Source organism: Pelodiscus sinensis, chromosome 8 (assembly GCF_052426305.1).
Source record: "Pelodiscus sinensis isolate ZL-2025 chromosome 8, ASM5242630v1, whole genome shotgun sequence".
Taxonomy (NCBI): Eukaryota; Metazoa; Chordata; order Testudines; family Trionychidae; genus Pelodiscus; species Pelodiscus sinensis.
Genome location: NC_143059.1, coordinates 29807063 through 29833299, shown reverse-complemented (window position 1 = coordinate 29833299; position 26237 = coordinate 29807063). Strand labels below are relative to the sequence as shown.

The 26237-nt window shown below is 46.7% G+C and overlaps 1 protein-coding gene across 3 annotated transcripts in view; it reads left to right on the top strand.

Annotated features, from left to right (window-relative positions):
• Positions 1-26237, top strand: part of UNC5B (unc-5 netrin receptor B) — a 167318-nt gene that overhangs the window by 97744 nt on the left and 43337 nt on the right. For all 3 annotated transcript variants that reach the window (XM_006121488.5, XM_006121490.5, XM_006121487.5), the window contains exon 2: positions 18940-19161. In XM_006121488.5, the coding sequence (XP_006121550.1) occupies positions 18940-19161 (222 nt within the window). The remainder of the gene's footprint in view (positions 1-18939; positions 19162-26237) is intronic.

The following is a 26237-nucleotide window of genomic DNA, read 5'->3' as shown; positions in this document are numbered from 1 at the left end:
TAGGGGTGCGTCTAGACTGGCAAACGTTTTTGCGCAAAAACTTGCCAGCTGTCTACACTGGCTGTTTGAATTTGTTCAAGACCACTGACGTTCTAATGTAAAAATTCAGTGCTTCTTGCACAAATACTTTGATGCTCCCGCTCAGGGATAAGCCCTCTTGTACAAGAATACTTGCGCAAGAGGGCCAGTGTAGACAGGCACCTTAATTTTTTGCACAAGAAAGCCCGATGGCTAAAACGGCCATCGGAGCTTTCTTGCGCAAAAGTGCATCTATACTGGGCATGGATGCTTTTGCGCAAAAGCACTTTTTGCACAAAAGCATCTGTGCCAATCTAGATGCTCTTTTGCGGAACTACTTTTAACAGAAAAACTTTTCCGTTAAAAGTATTTCCGCAAAATCATGCCAGTCTAGGCGCAGCCTAGGGGATTGAACCAGGAAGTTCCAGACCTGAAAGGAGGAATCTTTGCAGCTTGAGCCAGAGAGCCAGGCTCTGTATCTTACACAGTAAGGGTATGTCTACACTACAGCACTAATTCGAACTAACTTAATTTGAATTAGTTAATTCGAACTAAGCTAATTCGAACAAGTGCATCTAGACCTAAAAACTAGTTCGAATTAGCATTTTGCAAATTTGAACTAGCATATCCACATTGAGTGGACCCTGAACTGCAGTTAAGGATGGCCGGAAGCAATGCCGGCAGGTCATCAGATTAGGACTTAGAGCGTGGAGCTGCTGTCTCAGGCTAGCTGAGGGCTGTGCTTAAAGGGACCCGACCCCTACCCCGGACAGACAGTTCTCAGGGGTTCCCCGCTTGCAAAGCAGTCCTGGCTTGGAGTGCCCTGAATGCCCACACTTGGCACATCACAGCACTCGGCCATCAGCCCAGCTGCACTTGCTGCAGGCTGCCATCCGGGGGGGGGGTTCAATCGGGGAACAGGTCCCATATGAAGAGAGGCTAAAGAGACTGGGACTTTTCAGCTTAGAAAAGAGGAGACTGAGGGGGGAGGTCTATAAAAGCGCGACACCAAATTAAATGAATGGGTAGCAGGCTTCAAACTAATAACAGAAAGTTCTTCTTCACAAAGCAAATAATCAACCTGTGGAACTCCTTGCTGCAGGAGGCTGTGAAGGCTAGAACTAGAACAGCGTTTAAAGAGAAGTTAGATAAATTCATGGAGGTTGGGTCCATGGAGTGGTATTAGCCAGAGGGTAGAAATGGTGTCCCTGGCCTCTGTTTGTGGAAGGCTGGAGATGGATGGCACGAGACAAATGGCTTGGTCATTGTCTTCGGTCCATTCCCTCCAGGGTCCTTAGTGTTGGCCGCGGTCGGCAGACAGGCTACTGGGTTAGATGGACCTTTGGTCTAACCCAGTACAGCCATTCTAAGCTCAGGACTCAGGGTTGGGGGTCTCACTGGACCACCTTGATTTTCATGCAAACCTGCTCCTGGGTGGCCAGGCTGGCAGCTATCCTGCCCTAGACGGCCACTTTCCTGTGCCTAGTGCAGAGGTCGTGGATGAGGTCCACGATGTCCGCACTAGACCAGGCGGGCGCCCGCCTCTTGCGGCTCTGGGCAGGCTCCTGGGAGCCGCCAGCCTGGTCCCAGGAAGAGGCAGAGGGCTGGGTGGCAGCGGGTGGCTGGTTCGTGGTGTGCCAGGTGCAGGGTCTGCTGGCTGGGTGCTGGCAGGCTTGCACGTGCCCCTTTAAGGGCTCTGGGGCCGGGAGGGGGGCAGAAGAGTTTCCCTGGTGGTGCCCAGAGTGGCCACCAGGGCAAGCTGGGAAGGGCTAGCCTCCCACTAGTTCGAATTAAGTGGCTACATTCCATTTCAAGTAGGAATAAGAGATCCTCCAGAAAAGGGCTTCATTCCGGAGGATCGCGCCAGTCTAGACGCTGTTTTTCCGGCTTTTCCCCAAGCTGGAAAAAAAGCGGCGGACATGTTTATTTAAATCCGCGGGGGATATTTAAATGCCCCGCGGATTTCCCTATGCTGACTTACCTGCTTTGCATCCCTTTTCCGGAATTTGGGGCCAGTCTAGACGTAGCCATGCTGTTTAACTGAGAGCAGAATTTGGAGTATCTGTGTTTAAGTGTCTGACTCAGTAGCAAAATTCTGATTGAAAGTTAATGGGACTTGTGTTTCTATATCATCTATGCACTTTTGAAAGTCCCTCCCTGTCATGGCTCATTATAATTACTCGTTACCAGCTAATAGTATTAAAAAAAAATTTGAGAGAGAAATGCTTGCATATTTCCCTCTGAAAACATCCAAAGTGCCTGGGTTCAGAAAATATCACATTTCTTGTGGGTAACCAAGCCAACCTTGTGCTGTGATGTTTTCAGTCTCTCTTTAGTGCCACAAATATTTAAGACCTGAACGGATCGTAAAATGACCTTGGATTTCACAGGGTTAAGGAACACTGTTAAAGTACAGTTTTTTCCCCTGCTGTAGTGCAAGACTAACCTATATTTTGACCACAGTTGGAGCTACTCTGTTGTAACCAAGTCCTTCCATAGATTTGAAACAGCACAGACAGTTCTTAAAAACTCCCAGTTACCTCTGGGGGAACCAAAGTTTGACAAGGGACAGGAGACACCCCGGGTTAACTTTGAGTCCGCTCTATTCCAAAGGCCTGGGTTTCAGTGTAGCTAGAAAGGTACACCTGAATATATTGGTTTCCGGGTGGCAGATGTTATTTAAAAGACAAGCATGTAGTTTGATGTGATTGGCAGCCTGGCCTTGGGCAGCTGGAAGGTTGAAATAGCCAAGGATATTATAGGTCGAGACGGAGGTGTGTCGGCATCACTGTGCTGGCTTTCCTGCTTGGATCTTGCCAGTGCTATTAATGCCTCAGTACTAAGAGCAATATGAAGCTGATTAAATGGCAAAACGTTTAACCCTTAACCAGAATTGCATCCAATTTTGTTATTGTTTAACAAGGCAGAGCAACACATTTGCTTGACAGGCCCAAGGAGAAGTTACTGCTCAGGTTTTTTAAGAAGGAGGCTGTCCCCTTTGTGTTGTCTGAGGCATGGCTGGATAGGGATTTCTAGACGGCCTTGAATGAGTTCATCGGGTGAGTGGGGCATGGTGCTGACTGGCCTGGCTCTCTAATAGCCACATTCATTGCCTTGTATTGCTGGACAATGGGAGCTAGATTTATTCCTGGTATAATACCTTTGACTTCAGTGTAATTACACCAGGAATTAATTTGGACCTGTTCAAGCAAACATTTCTTCTCTAAAGATGGAAAAGAGGGCACCAGTAACCCACAATAGTTCGGCTATGAAGAGAGGAGGGCTTACCCAGGCATCATCTTCTGTCATTCTTTACCAGCTTCTTCAGCCATCACTTGAGAGTCCTCTCTCCTTCCCTCCTCTCCCTCTCTGTCCTCAAGTCTACTTCAATATCCTGCAAAGTCACTTTTCTGGGGACCCTGGCTGCCTAACTGCAAACCAGCTTTGCCCAGGATTCCAGCAAGGAAAGCAAAGGGAAAGAGAACACTGCTTCTCTTGTCTTCTGGCTGCACTCTCTCTCCCCCGCCCCCTCCCAGTAATAGCTTAGCTTCCAAGGCAGATTGTGGACTCTTCATTGTTGCAGGTTTTTAAACACAAACTGTACAAACACCTATCGAGGATGAACTCTTTGTTCCATGCCCTGCTTCAGCGCTGGGGGCTGAACTCCAGGGCTCCTTGAAATCCCTTTCATCCCTAAATTTCTATAATTCTGTGGCTTCTCTGCATGCATCAGTGCCTGGGTCCCTGTTCCCTTTCTGAATAGTCTGTTCCTTCTGTGATCTTCCTTGCCCTTTTACCCTCCTTTTTCCTGCTAACACCTCCTTTTATTTGACATTTCTTGAAAGACTAGGGAAGTGACTACTTCCTGCTATGCCAGGTGGAAGTGACAGATCAAGTAAAGGAGCTGTAGAAAACTTCTCCTAGGGGAAATCTGCTTGTACTAGGAAGAGGGTGCTTCTTGATTGCAAAAACCCTGCTTGTCCCATAGCAGTCAGCTTCCATTTAACATGAGGTTTTTTTTAATTAATTATCAGACTGTTTCCAGTTTTATACTAAGAAGAGTCAGGATCATCAAACTATTCATCCACCATGAAGCTGGTGTAAAAGGAAGGGGGTTGTTTTGTGTGTCCCTTCCTTCCCTAATACTAAATGGTTTTTTTCCTCGTGGAGAGAATGTAAGAGATTTCCCATGAAGTGGGTGGCCAAGGCTGCTGAAATTAGCAAGAGTTAGGAGGGGTATGGATGCAGAGGGAGTGCACAGCTCCCAGAGTCAATGTTGTGTGCAGTCAGCACGCACCTCACTTCATGTGCCCTTGCTTTATGCGCGTGTCGCTTTAGTAATGCTGACAAGAAAAAACCTATGAGGATGGAAACAAGCGGAACCTGCTGACCCAGCGCGTGGGCAGCCGTAAACAAAATGTCTCACAGGCCACATGTTGCCCATCTCTGCAGTTGGGGTTCAGAGTCCTTTGTCGTTAAGCAGTGGGAGCCCTGTCGGACCTGAGCATGCGTCTTAGGAGTTTCCTTGATGAGAACGGTCACTATGACCTGAGTGACAATGAAAGGGGTTCAAGTAGGAGCAAATGGGGAACAATCAGTGCGCCCAAAGGGGCCCTGAGGACTTCAGTTGTCCCATTGTAGCAAAGAATCACTAAACTGTAACAGGGACCATGTTGTGAGTGGTAACAGCCCATCCATTAACGATGGGAAAGCCAGGCCCAAAGAATTGACTCGCATCTGAGGCTTGTTGTTTCACATCTTTTGGTGCTGCAATGAAATGAGAGAGAACTGGAAGCCTCAGATCCATGCCAGGCAGGGACAGCCTATTAGATTTGTGGCAGTGAAAGGAGGAGGGTGGAGGTTAATAACACAGGCTCTCCCTTCTTCTGAATTGTGGTCTGGCTGGGGGGCTGGAGCAGGCTGCTGCTTGATGGTAATAAAGATTGATAGCAGTTATTTCTTTTCTTCTCTTCTCTTCTCTGGCCCTTTCCCTTGCCCACTTTCAGTCGTACAGAAATAAGAAGCACATTACAGAGGCCAGGGTGCCTGGCCTGAGCTGCCACTTCGTGTATTCAGGCTCTTTGCTACTGGCTGCACACAACAGCTGACATGCAGAGAGGGAAAGGGAGCTGTCTGCCTGGGAGCTGGGCTGAGGGTTTATTTTCTTTCCCATTCCTTAATTTCAGAGGAAAGAGAGGGGCAGTCTGGTAAAGTGCAGACCTGCTATAATCTGGTACAGACATCTCACTGGAGCTGTGCTTTGCTGATGCCATGGCGATGGATGGCCCTCAGACTTAGGTGGTGTCCTACACAAAGAGTTAGTTTGCTGGGTTTAGTGGTGTGTTGGGATTTATGTAAATGAACCAAATGTACAGTCCAGGAGGGGTGAGGGAATGTAACTAAAGGGTGAGCATTTCCAGACACCAGGTGCTAGTTATTCTTGATGTGGAAATGGCTGTTTGCCCCTTCAGATGAATGATGTATACAAGCTTTGTATAAGGAGTGGAGAATTGTCTGCTTTCCTGTTGTCCCATTCCCAGCAGATACCAGGTTTGGAAGTAGGAATGTTAAATTTAGATTAATTGGCTTCTCGAACAGTTGATGTAATTTGCATCAACGATTCAATTACTCGAAAGGGTGCCTCCGCCTTTGAAGTGCAGCAGTAGCCTCAAGGCTGTTGCTACACTTCAAAGGTGAAAGTGCTGCAGGGAGCACGGGGACCTATGCTCCCTGCGGCATTTCAAAGCAGCAGCACCACATGGAACCCAGGGTCAGCCAGGGAGTTCCCAGCTAACTCTGGGCTCCAGGCAGTGCTGCCACTTTGAAATGCCACATGTAGTCCGGGGCCTGCTGGGATCACATGGCATTTCAAAGCGGCAGCACCATGTGGAGCCCAGGGTCTGGCCCCAGGTTCCATGCAGCGCTGCTGCTTTGACACACCCCCTCTTCTGCCCCCCCCTCCTACCCAGGTGCCTCTTTCTGATAGAGACAGTGGAGGGAGGAGGGCAACTAGTTGACTAGTGTGTTGACTAGTCGTTCACATCCCTAGTTGGAAGTGAATGAGGCTGGATATGCAGGAATCGTTTAGACCCTTTCTTAATGCTGCCTGGTGACAGTAGCTGCCTGGAGTTCACTGCTATCTCCATGGAGCAGGTTATTCCATGTGAGAGTTAGCGTGAGTAAGAAAGAGAGATGTTTTTCAGAGGGGCAGCCATATTAGTCTGTTTCAGGGGGAAAAAAAGGTGTGAGTGTTACATTACTACATGGTGGACCAGTGCTAAGGAGGCCAATTCAATCAGGGTGGATATGGCCCACTCCCAAAAGTTGATAAGAATGCCCAAAGGGGGGGAAATTACTTTCTGTAGTGAGCTAGCCACTCTCAGCCCAATAGTGTGAAGTTTGCATATGAATTCCAGCTCATTAGTTTCATGCTACAGTTTTTTTTGTTTTGTTTTTTGCTCATGTATATCAACGTTAAAGGCTGATACTGAGGGTACGTCTAGACTACATGCCTCTGTCGCCAGAGGCATGTAGATTAGGCTACCCGACAGAGTAAAATGAAGCGGCGATTTAAATAATCGCCGCTTCATTTAAATTTACATGGCTGCCGCTTTGAGCCGACAAACAGCTGATCAGCTGTTTGTCGGCTCGGCGCGATAGTCTGGACGCTCCCCTGCCGACATCAAAGGGAGCTGTCGACAACCCAGGTATGCCTCCTGGGATGAGGCATACCTGGGTTGTCGACAGCTCCCTTTGATGTCGGCAGGGGAGCGTCCAGACTATCGCGCCGAGCCGACAAACAGCTGATCAGCTGTTTGTCGGCTCAAAGCGGCAGCCATGTAAATTTAAATGAAGCGGCGATTATTTAAATCGCCGCTTCATTTTACTCTGTCGGGTAGCCTAATCTACATGCCTCTGGCGACAGAGGCATGTAGTCTAGACGTACCCTGAGTGTCCAGGGAGGTTGAAGTGCTTTCTTACTGGCTTTGGAATGTCACCATTCTTGATGTCTGATTAGTGTCTATTTATTCTTTTCTGTAGAGACAGTTCAATTTGGCCAATGTACATGGAGGGGCATTGCTGGCCCATGATGGTATATATCACATTATCAGACAGGGATGAGAGATAATATTCTGCTATCCACATCTCCAACATCAGCAATGTGTCCTTTTCCCCTCACAGAAACAAAGGAAGGCTGGTCATGTAGCTACGAGCTGGTGCATGGAAATTAAAGGGGTTTTAAGGGATCATGTGATCAAAAGATTAGAACAAAAGACAAGGATAGAAATGGTCCTGTGTTCTAATCCCAGCTGACTGCCAACCCCGTACGTGACCACACTGGGCACGTCACTAAAAGACTGTATAACTGGGGTGAGGAGCCTTTCAGAAAATGTTTCATCTAGTTGGAACTTCTTATGTTTCAGTATTGTGAAAGCACTCAGAGCCAGGCTGAAAGGGGGAGGTATATGTGTACTTTGTGCCCTTTCAGGAGCAGACTACTACTGCACATTCCAGCCCATGCCCAAGGATGGGCCTAAATTGGACATAGGACTTGTGCATTAGGCACTAGTGGAATTCTGTAAGTACGTTAGAAATGGAAATGTGTATTTTGCATTATAGGTTGGGCCGTGGTTTTGTTACAGGAGATCCTGGGAGTCAGACTTGACTTTTCGGTTTTGCAGGCTCTTCTTGTTGCTGAGCCCCGGGCAGGGGGCTAATGGGTTGTCTGTGCTTTGCTCCTGGTCAGGGATAGGACAGATCGTTTTGCAGATAATCAAGGATGAGTCAAATCTGTGACTTTTTTTATCCATTTCTGCCATGACTCATATGTAATTCTCCCACCCTCCAAAATCCTCTCTGACCCAAAGCCCCAATTATAATCAACAGAGAAGCAAAGTGTCTACTGCGGTAGGAAAAATGTCTGGATTTTGTTTTGGTTAATGATGTGCCCTCTCACGCACACCAGAAGGATTTGCATGTTACTCCGTAATATGGAAGTGGGTCTGCTGTCTTACCTTGTTTGGGTTCTGGGAAAAAGCAATTGTATGGCTGGACTGAAACAAAACAGAGGTATTTGCATTTGGGGTGTTGCGTTGGTATTTGTTGATGTCAGAACAGTGTCTCAGTGTTGGGATATGTCTCACTCCACAACACTGGAAGTCAATTCATGGCTCTCTGATCACTGTATGACTTGGGTTTATATGACATGGGGCAGGCTGATGAAAATCCGTATCCTCCCATGAATTTTGGGTGGGAGGTGCTGCTTGTTCCTAAGCTCATGAGGAAAGAATGTTGTAAACTAAAAGGCTAAGGTCCCTTTCCTTCTGCAAGTCAATGCCCTGCTTGGAGGAAGTTCATGCATGTGCAGTTTGTAAATTGCAGTGCTGTTAGCCCATGGCATAGGGTTTAAATCTGAGTTTAAAAAAGTGAAATAAAAAACTAACTGGCACATACACAGCAGAGGAGAGAAACTTAATCGGTAGCTTCAGGCCTGCATTACAACTCTGGCCAGGGATAATATATCTTTAAGTACTTGTAATCCTTTGAAATTCCCTTCAGCCATGCCTGGGAGAGGACTGGAGATTACTGGGAGGACCAGGGTGGGGGAGGACGCTGCCAGACGCACTTTAAGAGACTAATGGATTTCTAATGTTTACATTTGGTATATACAAACCTACTTTATAAATGATCCTGGCATTAGAGTTGTAAAACAAAGTCATAAAAACAGCCTGCAGCTCAGGCAGAGCATAAATGACTCTTTCTGTAGGCAGATGAGGGGGAAAGAGAGCACATCGCAGAGTACGTCACAATCAATATTTATGTGTGTAGCCATGTGTCGGCAATACAGGAAGGAGGTGGAGCATACGCCACAAGCCATTATGGTGGAGCAGTGGGATTGTTATTTCCCTGGGTGCATGTTGGGCCTAAGGAAAATAAGGGGCAGAGAATGCTGTGGATAGAACCAGTCAGGTGCTGTGCAAGCTTCTCCCACGATACTGTTAATGTCTCTGCCTGGCCTTCACTCTCCTTTTCCTGCCGCCCCGCTGTTCCTGTGTTGATTCAGCTCTATCAGCATGCCTCATTCCTGACCAATAACACACCCAGCCACTCCAGTTTCTTGCTTCTCCTAGGCCAGGGGGAAAATTTTTGAAGTGGTTGCGGGCTGCCCCGGAAGGCGTGGGGCCTTGGACTGAAGAGGCGGGGCCTCAGGTGGAAGGGCGGGGCCTTTAAATAACAGGAGTTGAAAGAGCTTATGCCTCCCCTGCAGCTCCCAGGTATCACGTTAGCTGGAGATGGGAGCTGCAAGCCCTTTCAATTCCTGCTATTTAAAGGGCTCGCTGCTCCCTGCCTCACTGCTAGCGCATTGCCTGGGAGCTGGGGACACATGAGCCCTTTCAACTGCTTTTATTTAAAGGGCTTGCGCCTTCCCTGGGGCTGTTGCCTGCCAGCCACGGGAAGGCTCAAACCCTTTAAATAGAAACAGTTAAAAGGGCTCACAGCTCTGGCACCGCTAGCGCATTGCCTAGGAGCTGGAGCTGCACGAGCCCTTTCAACTGCTTCTACTAAAAGGGCTCACGCCTTCCTTGCACCTGTCAGGGGAAGCAGTTGAAAGGGCTCCCAGGCAACACGCTGGGGGCGGGGTTTAGAAAAGTCACGCAGGCCGAATGCAGCCCACTGAATGGCTTTTGCCCACCCCTGTCCTAGGCAGTGGCTGACAGTGTGGATGAACTGTGCCACATACTTTATATGATTTCTGAGAAAGCAGCAACTTACCTGTAGATCAGTGGTCTCCAACCTTTTTACACCTAAGATCACTTTTTAAAATCTCAGAACAGGTGAAGATGTACCGCCCCGCCCTTTCCTTGAAGCCCCGCCCTCTCTATTCTCCTTCTGTCCATCACTTGCTATCCCCAGCCTTTACTTACACACTCTGATAAACAGTTTATTTTTAAATTATGCGATATATAAAATTAAAATCACGTGTTTATAGTTATGAAATAGTCTGTTTCTTATGCACGCTATTTAAATCTAAAATGAAGCATTTATAATTATACATTTTGTGGGGACAGAGTTCTGCGGCTGGGGGCAGGGGAGAGGGAAGAGGGTGCTGGGAGGGCAGAGGACAGGGTTCTGCAGCAGGGGACAGGGTGCCAGTGGGGACAGGTTTCTGCAGCTGGGGACAGGGTGCCAGTAGGGACAGAGTTTGGGGAGTGGGGACAGGAATAGTGACAGAGTTCTGTAGCTGGGAACAGGGGAGTGGGGACAGAATTCTGTAGCTGGGGACAGGAGAGTGGGGACAGAGTTCTGTGGCTGGGGACAGGGGAGTGGGGTCTGGGGAGCGGGGAGTGGGGTGCCCATGGAGGCAGAGAGTCCCCCCGCATCTGCCTCCTCCCAGGATGCCCCCCCAGAGGGAAACCAGTGCATGCCTGACCCAGGGCCCCTGCCTCCCCCCCTCCGCGGCACAGGGAAGCCCCGCGCATGCATGCCTGCCCCAGGGCCGACCGGTTCAGGGAAGCCCTGCACGCATGCCTGCCCATGGGACCGACACCCCCCCCGGCGCAGGGAAGCCCCCCGTGCGCGCCTCCCCCGGGGCTGACTCACCCCTCCTGTGCAGTGCAGGGAGCCGATCCTCCCTCCCGCAGTACACCCGGCAGATTAAGCGATTGGCTGAGGCGGAGTCAGAGGGGAGTGGAGTTTGGAGAGTACCATCTGCATGAGGAGAAAGAAGGGCAGGGGCTACTGGCATTGGGGTGAGGCGGAGGCAGGGGGCAGTCTGTGCTGTGAAATAGGGGAAGGTGTGGATAATTCATTTGTGCTTTAGCTGGGAGTTAGGGACAGGAAAGACTGATGGTGCCTGCTAGTTTGAGAAGCAGGATTTTATCCCAGCCTCCATCTGAGCTGGAGGGAGCAGATTGCACAAGGATTGATGGGCAAAAGGGGGTGGATGTGCTGGCATCTGTGCAGTGAAGTGGAGGTGGAGGGAGTTTGTCTGGGATGTCCCTGTCTTGCTGCAGTTCTCTCTGTTTGGCTGGGGCAGGGAAAGCAGGCTGCATGGGGTGAGTACATGCCAGGACATTTCCATGATTATATTTTAAACAAAGTTTACATAGGTGTTAATGGCTTCAGGTAAGAAAGGAAAAGATTCTTTTAACAGATTTTTTTGGAGTGTTGCAGATATCTAAAATTCTTATCTTAATGATTTTTTAAAAGCCTGTGTTACAAATTAATACATGGTATATTTGACCCCTATTAAATATTGTAAGCATTGCTCCTTGCTAACTATCCCTTGTTCTAATATACTTTCTTCTACATATATGGATTGCTTTTTACAATACCTCACTCTATCTCAATATTGGTGTTGCACATTAGGGATGTTAAAATGCGGTTTATTGACTAGTCGATTAGTTGATTGAATTTCCATCAACTGCTCGACTAGTCGATAGGCACTTCCGCATTCCTCCTTTGAAATGTACAAGAGTCCCCAGCAAAGGAGGAATGCCGAACTCTGCATACAGCCTGGGGCTAGTGGGAAGTCCCACTGACTCTGGGCTGCATGCAGGTGCCTGCTTTGAAATGTACAAGAGTCCCCAGCGAGGGTTCTTGTGCATTTCAAAGCCATGGAGCCCAGGGCCAGCAGGGGACTCCCCAGCTGACCCCGAGTTCCACGCAGCACTTCCCCAGCTGATCCCAGGTTCTGGGGAAATGCCGCAGGGAGCCCAGGATCAGCTGGGCAGTCCCCAGCTGACCCCAGGCTCCATGGCAGCTGTTCCTTTAAAACACTGCCTCTGGCATTTTAAAAGGGCTCCATGCAGCAGTGGAACCCGGGGTCAGCTGGGCACTCCCCAGCTGACCCCTGGTTCTGGGGAAATGCCGCGCAGAGCCCAGGATCAGCTGCGGAGTCCCCAGTTGACCCCGGGCTTCATGGCTGCCCCCTTTGAAACACACGGAGGCGGCATTTTAAAGGGGCAGCCCCGCCTCCACACAGCTGCCCCTTCGAAATGCTGCCACTTTGAAGTATCCCTTCTCCCCCCTTTTGCTGCCCCTTTACTGCGGGGATATCGACTAGTCTACAGACTATGCGATAAGCAAATGCTTATCGGATAGTCAACTAGTCTTTAACATCCCTATTGCACATAAGAAAATTCAACCTGCCCAAAAGAAAATTTGACCTGTCCAAGGATAGAAAATGTTAGAGAAAACACTACCCCTGCTCTCCCTCAAGAAGCCAGCGCTCGTGCTCCAATCTTGCAGGGGGGCGCTGAGGTTGGAGTGCCAGTGCAGGCTTCCTGCTGCAAGGAGTTGGGGGGAGGGGACTGAGCTTGAGCTGCAAAAGAGCCATATGTGGCTCCCTACTGAGCCATATTTGGCTCGCAACCTCTGAACTAGAGGCAATGGAAGCTGAGCACGAAATCCTGGGAGAAGCTCATATGAATTCAGTAGTGAAAATGGCTCCTAAGTAAGGGTGTGGTGACACGGTGATACACACTGGCATGTTTGCTGCATGCATTGGCTTTTTAAGCATGTTCATGTGGTTTAAAACGTGTTGATTTGTGGCACATTCTGAAAGGATCCAGGATTCACTGGGAATTCAGTCACATCTGCTTGTATCAGCTGCTCTTAGCTGCTGTTTTGTGTAGGTCTCTGCAGTGCTGTGCTTGACCACCTCTTCGAATCTGCCATGCTCAGCCAAATGCAGGGTAAAAGCCTCTCCAACACTGCGCAAATCCATCCACTCACTCTGTTGTTTGTCACTGTATTACTCATCAGCCCAGGTTAGAGAAGCAGAATGTGATCAGACCTGTGCCTAAATGGGAGACGCTTCTCCAAGAAACATACAGGTTCTGAAATAGGTAGTGTTGGCTAGTAAGCGAGAGAATGATGCTGACCCCTGCCCTCCAACCATGCTGAATCAGTAACAAACCATGTCACTCGATGTGCTGCAGTTCCGATGTGAGGTAAAACAGAGGTCTTGACCACTTACAGCTGTTAAGAATCTCTCTCTCTCTCTCTCTCGCACGTGCGCGCTCACAGAGAGAGAGAGAGAGAGAGAGAGAGAATCATACTCAGATTGTAAGGACATACAGTGAATGGTCCCTTATGAATTTTACACGCAAAGCCAGACTCACAGACCTGCTCTCCTCTGTAAATCATTAACAGCATGTTCTCAACAGCACCTAGTCTGGAGAGATTTGCATGTGATGACTAGTGAGACTGATTATAGTCAAGTAAATGGATTGTAGCATGGCCTTTTATTTCTTACCTTGAAACATGTATCTTAGGTGCAGTGTGTAAACCATCCATGAATCCAGTGTGTATTCCATTTTGCCTTGTTTCTGTTGATCAAGTGCACTTCAAAATTCCTGAAACACTTTTTGTGGTATGAAGAGTTGTTATGCATGGTGTTCTGGCTAAATTTCAATTCTAATAGGGTCTGATGTTGTTACATTGCTGCGTGATAGTTGTTTTGTTTCTCCTCAGAGGTAGCAGCTTTTCAGTGATATGAAGTATAAGATGATGTCTGCCTGATGAAAAGTAAAGGCATCTCCTGCACTGCTCCTTTCTGTGCACCTGTATCAGTCGGTCTCTGCTCACTGTAGGGCAGAAAAAACTTAAGCAACAAATAGTCTGGGAGCACTTTATAGACTAAGAAAACATTGTAGATGGTATCATGAGCTTTTGTCAGTACAGCCCACTTCTTCAGAATTTTGGTCTTGTTCTGTCCTTCATGCTCCACTTTTGGGAGAATCTTGCTGTTAGGGATGTAAAATCCTGTTTAGTTAACCGGTTTACCAATTAAACAGGGCGGGTGGACTGGAGCCCACCCCACCCGCTGCTGTGGTCGTGGGCTGCTCCACTAAGGCTAGAGCACCTCCCACCTGCGGTGGGCCCTGCAGGGCTGGGAGCAGCCCCCTGCCCACTGAGACCAGGGGTCTGTGCCAGCCCCCAGTGAAACCAGTAACAGGTGAATCTTACCAGTTAACCATTAACACCCCTACTTGCTGTGCCTGTCTGTTGTGAGTTACCCAGGGATTGGTGTTCCCAAAAGACCATTGTTTAATATCCAGCCCCCCCAGTGAAAGCCTATACTCCACGGACCGTGTCACCTGCAACATTAGCATGGTCACCAGTTTTCTGTGACTCTTTCCTGTACCTATTTCCCTGCATTCTGATAGGCTCTCTCCACCCCCTCACTCCTTATCTTTGTTAGTGAAGGGGTGCTTTTGTCACCCTGCGGCATTGGTTGTCCTCTCAAAGATCCCGCTGAGCCTTCTACTGATGTCTTCTTTTTAAAGGCCAAAACAGGAAGCTGTGAAAATGCTTGTTCTTAGTCATCACTCCCCTCTGTGTATCAGTGGGATCTGCACTAAAGGACACTTATTCATTAAATCCTTCAATCCTCCAGTATTTGAATTTTCACTGCACTGTGTTCTGCTCTTCACAAAACATAATGCTTTCCTGCCCCCTTCTTCCCCTCCTACCCAACGAGGGCTTGGGGCGCCAGCCGGCAACCTGGTGTTTGAGTTGGGCAGCAGCTCACAATAGCTCACCAGGAGGGCATTGTACCTCCTAATTATTCTGTGTCCCAGCGCAATTGGTAGGGTGCTGAGAAAATTACAGATCGGCAAATGAAATCAGGGAGGGAATGGCCAGTGGCAGCAGCCGAGAGGGGAAGAGCTGGAAAAAGAGAGAGAGAAACTAGCCTGGAGTTTAATTCATTGTTTCCAAAAGAGCAGTTAATGGATTATGACAAATGTCCTACTGTTCTCTCTTAGTGTTGTGTTAAAATGGAAATGGAAGGTCAATTTTCCTAAATAGATTTTAAATGACTGTCCTCCTGTGTTTTTCACTCACCGATTTTCATCGGGGAGGCAGCTTGGTCATTTTGCTTTCTTGGTCGGCCTGATTTTTGTTTTCTTTTTACTCCCTGTAACGCTTTCTGTGGCCCTCTTTTATTCCATAGCTTTTTGCCAAGGGTGACAAGAGACTGGGTTCACCTCAGCATTGCCACCACTCAGGATTTCGTCACCAATCTGAGAATCCAATTTTCACTCACTATTTAGAAAAGGATGATCTTAAAGCCCTCTGGGTTCCAGAGAAAAGCCTGAAAACTTGACCTTAGTGTTGCCTAAAGGCCCTAAAACAAAAAAGTCAATTAAAAGAACCTTCAAATTTTAAAAGTTTCTGATTTTTGCAAGGCCCGACTCATGATTTCATGAATGCTTGGGCTTTAGTGGCTCATGAAAGTGATGGAGTAGACCGAATTGGTTAGGACTCGACATTCATAGGCCATGCAGGCTTGAGGCAAACTTCCCCTGTGCAATTCTGTTTTCGCATCTCCAGCTGAACCTGCAACATCCTCTGCTGTTTCCTGAGCATGTACAGCTCCGCTGTGGTAGATAAGTGCTCACCCACATCTATCTCCTCACTTACGTCTCACTGCTTGGCCTGAACACAAGCCACTAGTGTCCCTTTGTGTCACCTTTTCAAATTGTATTTGTGCGTGAATATTCACTAAGGTCAAACCTGACAAACTCACTACAATTGTGAACAAAATGGCATATCTGAACTCAGCTTTCTAGGGAGGAACCTAGTGTTTGAAATTCTTGTTCCACTGTCAAGAGCTCTAGGCTCTTGCTTTCTTTATAGCTCTTGATTCCTAAAGCAAATGGCCTGGCTGGAAGTAGTCACGTTTTTTTGCCAGGGGGATTGTGAGAGTGGCGTCCAAGTCCATTACCAATTCAATGGTTTTAGTCATGGAAAAAAGTCCGTGGTGCTTTAGATTACATGTGCAGCTGCTGCAAAACCTCTATTGTTGATCATTCGTGAAATATTGTGATCTCTGTTCTGGAGTGTATAATCTTCTGAGAGGGATGAACTGGGCATAGGCATGGGCAGTGGAATGTGAGTGTTATGCAAAAGAAACGGGAGAGTTGGCTGGTGTGGGGACCACTGGAATCCAAGAAAAAGCGGTGCCTAAAATCTGGAAAGACCGGTCTGTGTGATTTATGTTGCGGTCACAGTCAGCTTTCCCAGTGCAAGCCCTGCTGGGGTTTTGTTTGGATCACACCAATGCATTCCTTTAGCCTGTGGGATCGGAGACCCTGGGCCTATGCCAGACTCTGCTCATTCTCACAGAAGTGAACCTGTGAAAAGAGTTGACATGGAGCAAGAGACTGGGAGGAAAATGGTGTGAAAACCCTCCTTTCCATTTCAGCACCTTGATTTTCTTTAACCCTTTTGGTTCCGATCCATGACTTGTAGGTACATCCTCCAAGTATCCCCTTTCAGAGAAGCCTCAAGTGACCTGATAACGCATTCACATTGCTGTTTGGGGCAATGACGAGGCAGCTCTAACATGAAGTACCTGCCTCTGCTCCTGGATTGATGTGTTTTCCCTATTGAGAGTACCTCCACCCAGCAAGAACCGGAGAACTGGTGTGATTTTGGAGTTGTTGGGTGCCAATGACACACTATGGATGCCTTCAGGCTGGTTAGCAGCAGCATGGCGGGATGTCAGAGGCATGTGGCTGAATCCTAGGTTGCTCATGGCTCCAGTGAAGGGTGGAAGAGCAGGGTTCCGTAGGAGTACAGAGCACAGGAGAGGAGGGGCTGGGGACTTTGGGGAGGGAGAAGGGGCAGGAAGTGGCAGGCAGGTGAGGAGGCTTGGGGGAAGGGGCAGAGGTGGGGGTAAGGCAGGGCAGGGGAAGGGAAAGACAGGGTGGGGGCAGGGCCTCGGGTGGTTGTACTGGGCCCCACATCCTTCTAGGGATGGCCACGTTTAGGGGCCCACTATTTACTGCTCTCGTTGTGAAAACTGATTATATATTCCTATCTGTTGTCCTTTCATTTAACCAGTTACTGATCCATGAGACAACCTTCCCTCTTATCCCATGATAAGCTTACTTTGCCTAAGAGCCTTTGGTGTGGGACCTTGTCAAAAGCTTTTGGAAAGTCCAAGTACACTATGTCCACAGGATCCCCTTTATCTACATGCTTGATGACACCCTTAAAAATTCTAATAAATTGGTGAGGTGTGATTTCTCTTTATAAAAGGTGTGTTGACTCTTCCCAACGTATTGTGTTCATGTATGTGTCTGACAATCTTCTACTATATATTTGAGAGTGTCAGTGGGCGAGTTTCTGTCCCTCCATCTGTCTGTCCTCCTCCTAAACATTAAGAGCTAGGACCGCCAAGTTTGGTATGTAGCGTCCTCTTTTCATAACGTAAAGCAAGGTCAGGGTTTGGTTGTGCGGGATTGGGGAGACTAAAGTCCCCTTCCCAGTTCGTACAGGGACACATAAAACCGTACAGAAAAGAGACTTACCAGGGAGGTGGAAGGGCTGGCTGAGAGTGCCTCTTCCATCCAGGACTGCCTGAGCCCCAAGCCTCCCATCCCCCAGATACCCATTAGAGGCAAAGGGGCAGTGTCACTCCCACCACCCCAACTCACACTGGAACATTTCTGGCTGTTCCCCTTCCTCAAGGAGTGTAGGGAATGCAGGAAACAGATGAACCTGGATCTGTCCCTGCACCCCTTCCCCACCTGTGCCCCCTGGAGCTGCAGTGACCATGGAGAGCCGCTTCTCACATGGCCCCATGCTACTGCGGGAAGAGAGGGCTGGGTAAGCCTCTCTCCCCGGAGCAACCTGCATACTGAACCCCTCATCCCTAGCCCCACCCCAGAGCAATGATTTAAATCAGGGGTAGGGAATAGAGTTACCAGGTAGACCCCCCCCCCCAAAAAAAACCGGACACGCTTGATCGTGGGTTGGGGGGGGAAGTGGGGCTGGCTGGGGGGGAGGTTGGGGGCCACGGGGTGGCCGGGAGGAAGGGGGGCCGGGAAGCAGAGCTGGGGGGAGATCGGGGGCCGGGAGGAGGGGCGGCCGGAGGAAGGGGGGCGAGAAGCAGGGCTGGCGGGGGGGTGGGGGGGTGCAGCCACTGGCCTCAGACGGAGTCCAACAGGCCACGCCCCAGGCAGGCACTCCCTCTCAGTTGCTAGTAGAAGCCTGGTGGGGGCAGGGGGAATGGCTGGGAGCCACCCCCCCGCCTGGCTTCTGCACGCAACCAGAGGCTCCCAGCTGGGAGGCGGGGCTTCCATTGGCACTGGGAGCCTCTGGTTGGGTGCAGAAGCCGGGCCGAGGGAGTGGCTGGGAGTCCCCTTCCCAGTTCGTACAGCGGCCCACCCGGCTTTTGCACGTGACCACAGGGCTCCCAGCACCAATCGCGGCCCCGCTTCACAGTCGCTCCCCCGCCCCCGCCAGGCTTCCGTCCGGCACCCAGCTGGAAATTCAGAAAATACCGGACATTGCACATGTCTGGTATTTTCTGAATTTTTCTACTGGGCAGAGACCCCAAAAACCGGACTGTCTGGCAGAAAACTGGACACCTGGCAACCCTAGTAGGGAACCAAAGGCCAAGGGGCCAGATGTGCTCCCCGGCTTGCCTGGATCTTGCCCCCGAGGCTCAGGGCTCCCCCCAACATTGAGGAGCCTGCGCTGCCATCTCCCTGTAGGGCTGGAGCACACAAAATTTACTAGCCTGGGCCCCCTAGGCTCTGGGGTGCAAGAGGAATATGCGGAGGGTCCCCCTGCTTTTCTGCTTCTTGTTCTGGAGCCACATCAGTGAAGGGTTTGTTGTTGTTTTTGTTTTTTGCTTCTCACTTGTGTGAATCCCCCATCCTTACTTGTGTGATTTTTCTGTGGGTCGGTCACCTCTGACCCAAAAAAGTTTCCCCACCCTTGATTTTAAATGGGAAAAAACAACAACAATTGATTAAGGACCCAAGCAATGCCAGGGAAATTGTCTGAATCTTAAATGCAGAGCTGATAGGTTTAGACGCTGGTGATGCTTGGGGAAGCATTAGTGGAGCACATGCAGTCAGAGTAACTGCTTTCTTCATTCTCTCCCTTTCCTTGCAGGAATTGAGTACAGCGATGTGCTTCCAGATTCCTTCCCATCAGCCCCTGCAGAGACCCTCCCCCATTTCCTGCTGGAGCCCCAAGATGCATACATCGTAAAGAACAAGCCCGTGGAGCTGATCTGCAGAGCCAACCCAGCCACTCAGATTTACTTCAAGTGCAATGGCGAGTGGGTCAACCAGAATGACCATCTCACTAAAGAGAGCTTGGACGAGGTGACTGGTAAGAAACCACTCTGGCCCTAACTCTCTTTTTATCTTGTTTTCACCACCCATCCTGCCCTCTCCTTCCTATCTGACTTTCTCTCTCCTCTCCTGCTGCAGCTGTCTACTCCCTCTCTTTAAAGCTCTGTAGTGTGAAACAGAATGGTATTTAAAGCACATTACTTTGCATGCATGCTTGAAATGGAGAAATACCTGGATCCTTTTCCACTTTGGATGAGGAACAGGATTGCCACCTGCATTCAGCCTTGCCAGACAAGATTGGTCCACTTTAAAAGCAATTTATAAGCCTTTTCTCTGGCTATATACAGTCAGATTTTGGAAGTTCAAGGAAACATTTCCTACCATGTAAGAATGAATTTTCACACACCTCCATCATCATCCAGGAACCCACCCCTGCAGTCATCCCTGGTGCAAACTGTGAACACACACCAACAATTTCATCACTGGACCCAATGACATCAGCCACCAAATGAAAGGCTCATTTAACTACACATGCACTAATGTGATCTATGCCATCAAATGCCAGCAATACCCACTGCAATGTATATTGGCCAAACTGGACAATCTCTACGGGAAAGAATTAATGGACACTAATCAGATATCCAAAAAGGCACTTTTAATCTTCCTGGACACTCATTAATGGATCTCCAAATCACCATTTTGTTTCAGACTAATTCTACAAGCCAAATACACAGAAGAATTGGAACTTAACTTCATTCACCAGTTTAATTCTTATGCTAATGGTTCTTAGCAGCCTCTTGTAACTATTTGAACTGTCTCTCTCTTTTTTCTTCCTTCTCTCTCCCCCCCCCCCCCCCAATTTATTCTTGGATCTCGACTTACTGTACTCCGGTCATCTGAAGAAGCAGGTTTTGCCCACGAAAGCTCATGATACCATCTACGTGTTTTGTTAGTCTTTAAGGTGCTACTAGACTATTTGTTGTTTTTTAAGTTGTATCCTTCTTGTTGCCCTATCTCATCTAAATATTTGTAGACTGATGCAATTCCTCCCTGTACACCTTGCTTGCTAAAGCTATGTGCATTTATCTGTGTCTAATTTTCCTTCAAATCACTACTGATTTTTGTTGGTCTTAATTAAAGCCTGAGACTGAAGAACCCATGTGTGAAAAAAATATTGGAGGCCCATTCCCACCAGACCAAAGAGAACACCATTGTGATCACCCTTCCCTCTGTTCTAAAGTGTCAGCATGTGCCATCCAAAATGGAATTGATCTTTTCTGCTGCCAGATTTTCCTGCCAACTCATGGCTAATTTGTTGTCTATTATTGCCCAAAAGTCTGTCTCAGAATTTATCCTTTTTTTGCTTTTCTTCCTCCTGTTGTATATCTGTTTGAGATTATTTCTCCCCAGATATATTAGCTTGTGTTTTTCCAGTTCATTTGATTATTTACCATCTATGTCCAAGCTCTCTAGGTCACTGTGATTTCCTTGCACTCACTGTTCCTCTCAATTTTTATTACCTGTGACTTTCAATAGAAGAGTTGCCCCTCCAACTTTGTTGGTGAGGTTATTGAATAAAAAGAGACCTATCAAAACTCCCTTGCTGAACCCCACCGAGAAGCAATTTATCAACATGTTAAAAGAGTTATTTCTTGGAACATCTAGTTCTAGACAACACAGAAGGAGACAGTGTTCCCAACTTAGTCGTAAGTTACCAAAAGGAGTTCAGTCAAAAAGTAGCTATAGTTAAGCTATTTAATAACAATGACCACATTGTAATTAAGCTCAGTACCCTTGTGGGAGGAATCCTACCAGTGTGGCTTTTTTAGCTGAAAATGTATTGAAGTGTTGAAAAAGGAGAACTATTAGATATAATTTAGTTGGACTTTCCGAAAGCATTTCACAGGAGGTGGTTGAAAAAACTAAGTAGTTAGGGTCAGGTGTAAAATATTGACATTGCTTAGGAAGTGTCAGAGAGAGAAAACCAAGAACAGGGATAAATGGTCAATTTTTAGCATGGCGAAAGGTTAACAGTGGGGTACACCAAGGATCTGTATTAGGACCTGCTATGCTTGTTCAGAAAAGGTGGGAAACTTTTGGGTTGGGATTTTTCAAGGAGCGTCAGGAAGGCCTACAATTCCAATTCAGTTTCATCAGGTACTTTACTCTCTTTTGAAAATTGCAGCCCTTGGCAAAATGCTATTCTGATAGAAAAGTGATGCAAAATTGCCTGCACAAATGTGTGACAAATGCTTTGCCATTTTTGTCCCACTTTATTTAAAATCTACGTTATTATATTGCCACATTTCTGGGGCATCTGAGTCCCACACAATCTTCCATGTCTTTATCCTCATAATATCCTTTAAGGCAGGAAAGTACTATCAATCCCATTTGAAAGATGGGGAAGCAAGGTACTAGAGACTTGCCTAAAATCCAAGAAAGTCTATGGCAGAGCAGGGAATCGAACCCTGGTTTCACTAGCCCTCTCCTAGTTCCTTGACACATGGGACAGACCTTTATCTCTAGGGCCTAGTGACTATACTAGACCAGGCAGGTCGGCTTAAGGTACACCATCCAGCTATGCAAAGTGTGTACCTGGATTCAATTTACCTTAAGCCAAACCACCGCAGCATCCAAACTGCGGGAGGCTGACGGGAGCACACGCTCCTGCTGGTTTCCCTTATTCCCCACAGAACAAGGAGTACCAGACGCCAGCGGGGGCTGCCCTCAACATTCGATTTACAGGTCCATTAGACCCATAAATGGAATTCTAGAAGATTGACCTCCGGAAGGTTGATCTGCTTTGTAGCAGACATGACCATGTGGTATGGAAAGGCTGAACGAGTAGGTGGCATAATTTGCAAGTGACACAGCTTTATTTGTAATAGTCAATCTAGAGAGCTCTGACGAACTTCAGAGGGACCTAACAAAGCTGGGTGAACGGGTGGCACAATGTCCGATGAAATTCACTATTGAACAAGACAAGGTAACATATTGGAAGCAACAATGTGAATTACTTACTTTGCCAAGTTCAAAATTAAGTGGGATCACCAAGAAAAAGAGCGAGGGCTGAATTAATTGAAAAGCTTTCTTCACAGTTCAGTGACATCCGAAAAAGCCAACAGGATTCCTAGCGAACAGGATAGAAAAGAATATTGAGACTTTCATAATACCATTATATAAACCCTTGGTCTCACTGTCACCTGCAATACTCTATTCAGTTTTGCCAACCATATTGCAAAAAGGTAAAGCAGAAATGCAGAGGGTCCAGAGGCTGTCAGTGAAAATGATTACAGGTGGGGGGAGGGAAAACCTAGATGAGGCGAGATTGGAAAGATCAAGATTCTTGTTTAGAGAGAATAAGAATGGGAGATTATACACAATAATGGCTGAGCTAAGGAAGCTAGATCAGGCACTGGCATTTATATTTCTCATAATCCAGGAATGAAGGGACATTTAATGAAATTGAAAGGCATTTCAAACTGATAAAAAGAAAACACCCAACACATAGTCAATCTATAGAACTCATTGGTAAAGGGTATCAGAGGCCAGAGGCTGAGTCAGATTCGAAAAACGATTAGCTATTTAATGGCTAGTGAGAAGGTGCACAGGTAGAATTTAAAATGTATATAAGTAATATCAAAGCTCTCATGCTAAGAGCATAAATCAAACAGTAGCTGCCCTGATGAGGAAAAATGTATCTTATGGGCACATTATTCCATAGTTGTCCATTACACTTTTTTGCACTTTCCTCCTAAACCCACATGATTCTGGTTTCTGACAGAGATAGGATAATGGACTGGTTGAATCCTCAATCTGACATAATTTAAATGATTTGCTAAAATGTAAATATTTTACAACTATCCCTCTCTTCATCGCTGATTTTGTAACTGTCCTGAAAAAAAAAAGCAATCAAGTTTTTCTTGTAAGATATGTTCTTGGGACAAGCCCATGGATGTGGTGAATTATTCACATGAAGTCTTTAAATCAAGATGGAATGTTTTTGAAATGATCCTTTAACTCAAACAGAAGGACATGATGCAGTAATTATAAGATGGGTTTTTTTGACCTGTGTTATACAGGGGGTCAGACTAGATAACATCGGTCCCTTGTGGCCTTAAAACAATGAACATTGCCCATTGGTCATGATCCTGTTAGCCCCTTGATAATGCCCCCATATTATTAGCATCACTTTACTAGCAGGATAGTAATTACCAGGATCACGCTTCTTTGCTATTTAAAATATCAGCATTACTGCTTCTCATGTCCAGTCAATCAGTACTTCCCAGACTAGAGGTTTTTGTCACTTTTCATTACCAAAAGTTAGTGGTACATGACATCTGAGTTAGATGATTTGTGCAAGTTCACAATTTCCAAGTATTCATTCAGCTGCCTGTTATGAAGAGCTTCCTAATTGTCTCAGTGTTTTCTTGTTCCATCCTCCTATCATCACCATCTAGTTTTAAATGGGAGTTCACTCTGTTCTGTGAGTTCTTGTTTGCTTGCCTTTCCAAAACTACAGTGTTGAGGGAAGAGTATTTATTTTAACCTGAAATAGTTGAGCAGCTTACCTGGAAGCCATTTTTCCTAGTCTGTACATTTTTCTTTTCCAGACAATTTGCTGTCTAATATATTCCCTATAAGGTTTCCCAGCCACTTTCCATTCCAGTGAATTTGAATACTCCTTCCAGTCACACCTTATTCACAATGTACCAGATTTTAAAAGGCATTTAAACTTGCTGCACCCAATGTTATAAAGCCTAACTGATTTTCAAAATGATCACTCAGGAGCCAAAATTCCATTGATAAACTATCCGATTATGGTACTAAGAGTGTAAATCATTCCTGGAAAATGGGATTTAGGCACCTAAATCAGTTAGGCATTATGACACTGAGTGCAGCAATGCTTATGTATCTTTTAAAAATGGGCTTAGATTATTTTTTAAATAAATACACTCAAGACTCTTTAATTACCTTGCATGCTGAGTTTACAAGTTGCAGGACAGACCTATAAAATTAGGATAGTTGTGCCAATTTTGGGGTGAGCAGAAGGGAGGTACATCAGAAATCAGACATCTTGTTTAATTGCCTCCCCGTCTGGCATCTGAGGGAACCTGAGGATTGCCAGGGAAACATATGAGTGTGAATGTTGTTCTATTGTAAGTGAATGATTGTAGGAAGGAAAAATGTTTGTTCCTGAGTAGTTTATTTTGTTCTTGTTTGCTGTGTTCAGTTTTCTATCTAGAATTAATGCAGAACTATAATTAAAGCATCCATTAAAGAAATCCGTGTTGCACTGTTAAACTTCTGCAAAAGTCTGTATGAAATGGCTAAATTATTTAATTAGTGTCTAAATTACCAGTATGAATATTAAATGAATTCAGGATGGCAGGAGGCTTTATGTTCTCAGGAGGCTAGTTGATCCATACTGTTGTAATCCCAGCTGTGTGACCATCATATCAGCTAACGTAGCTAAATGTCAGGTGTGATTCAGAGGCGAAGGAGTCAAGGGGCTTGCAAAGAAATTTAATGAAGCTAGGGTTATGGGCAACTTATATATGAGAGAATGTGATGACAAATTAAACTTTCTAATAAAAGTAGCAGTTCATGGGGCAGTATGCGACATTATAGGGCAACTAATGCTGTAGTAACTGTGTCTCTTGTATTTTTAACTAGCTGGTGGTGCATTCTGGGATTTAGAATTCCATCATGGATCTTTGCTCATGGTTGGAACTCTACATACCACAGAAAATGGAGAAGCTGATTGTGCACTAATGATTCTTCTGTGCCTCTGCAGTCTAAACAGGCTCTCTCAGGTGGAAATGTGCAGATTCTTTAATTCAGAACGTGAAAACTGCAGCTAAAAAGACCACTGAGTCATTTCATTGTAGTAAGAAGATGACTTGCCTGTGGCTTTACTCTTACTGGAAGCAGTGACACAGAGGGGTTGCTATTACTCCCTGCCTGCTGCTGAAGTAGTGGCCACCTCCACTGAGGACGTGAGCTATGTTCCACAGTTGTTGGGCAGATTGCACCTTTGGCCGCTCTTGGCCTTTCCGAGCGCACTCCTGCTAAATGTAGCCATCACCTGTCTCTGGGATAGAATTGGTGCAGGGGATCGGACTAGAGCTCTCAAGGTCCTGCCCATGCCTGCATTTCTGTCAGTCTCCCACTCTGACTGGACACTGCTTTGCATTTCCCTGGGTATCAACCAGAAGTTGCCTCAGCAAGTCTGACAGTGTCCAGACCCTGCAGCTCTGTTCCCTCGGGGACAATGACAGGGGTAACTGGTGACCAAACGGCCACCTTAAAACAAAAGCATTTAGGAAAAAACATATCTTAAATACAGTACAATAGACCATGTGCATGTCATAAGCGTACCAGGTGTAAAACCATTTTTCACAGGGGGATCTTCGTTGGACTAACTCTGTGAGGACTTCTCCCTAGAGCCTCTGTTCAGCCCTGTGCCTGGGCAGAGCTAACTGACAGCAGCCTGGACAGCCCCTGGTAAATTACCCTCCTGCTCCCCACTTCATAGGACTCAAGTTCACTTTTTAACTCTTTATAGTCCTTTTGATCTGGTGGTTCTATGCTATGGCAAAACAAGGATGGCTGCTGGGTGAGACAGGGTTCTGAAACTAGCACTTTGCTCCATTGTATTGCAAGTATGTGCTCAGGCATTCTTATCTGGAAAGCCATTACATGGCCTCCATGCCTTGTACCCTATTGAATTTGAGTATTATGGGCATATAAATAAACAGTCCACTGCCCCCAGTGTAAACACAGGGAATTTTAATAACTTCAATGTACAATAACTTTCCCCTACATACTGGTTACCAACAATGTTCATAAAATTGTAACATCTCCATGTTGACAACATAGGAATTAGTGGCCATTTTGAGTGAGTGCTGTTGACATAATGGAAAATACAGGGAAAATTTTCTAATAACTTTGCTTAACTGGAACCTAATTTCTTCAAAGGCATGATTGAAGGTGTCTGGCAATGAGTTTTAACTATATGAAAAATCTGAAAGCTAAAAATCTATCATTTATAAGCAAAAGGGGGCTAGAAAATAGGGATGTTAGATATCTTGTAATTGAATAATCATGTAA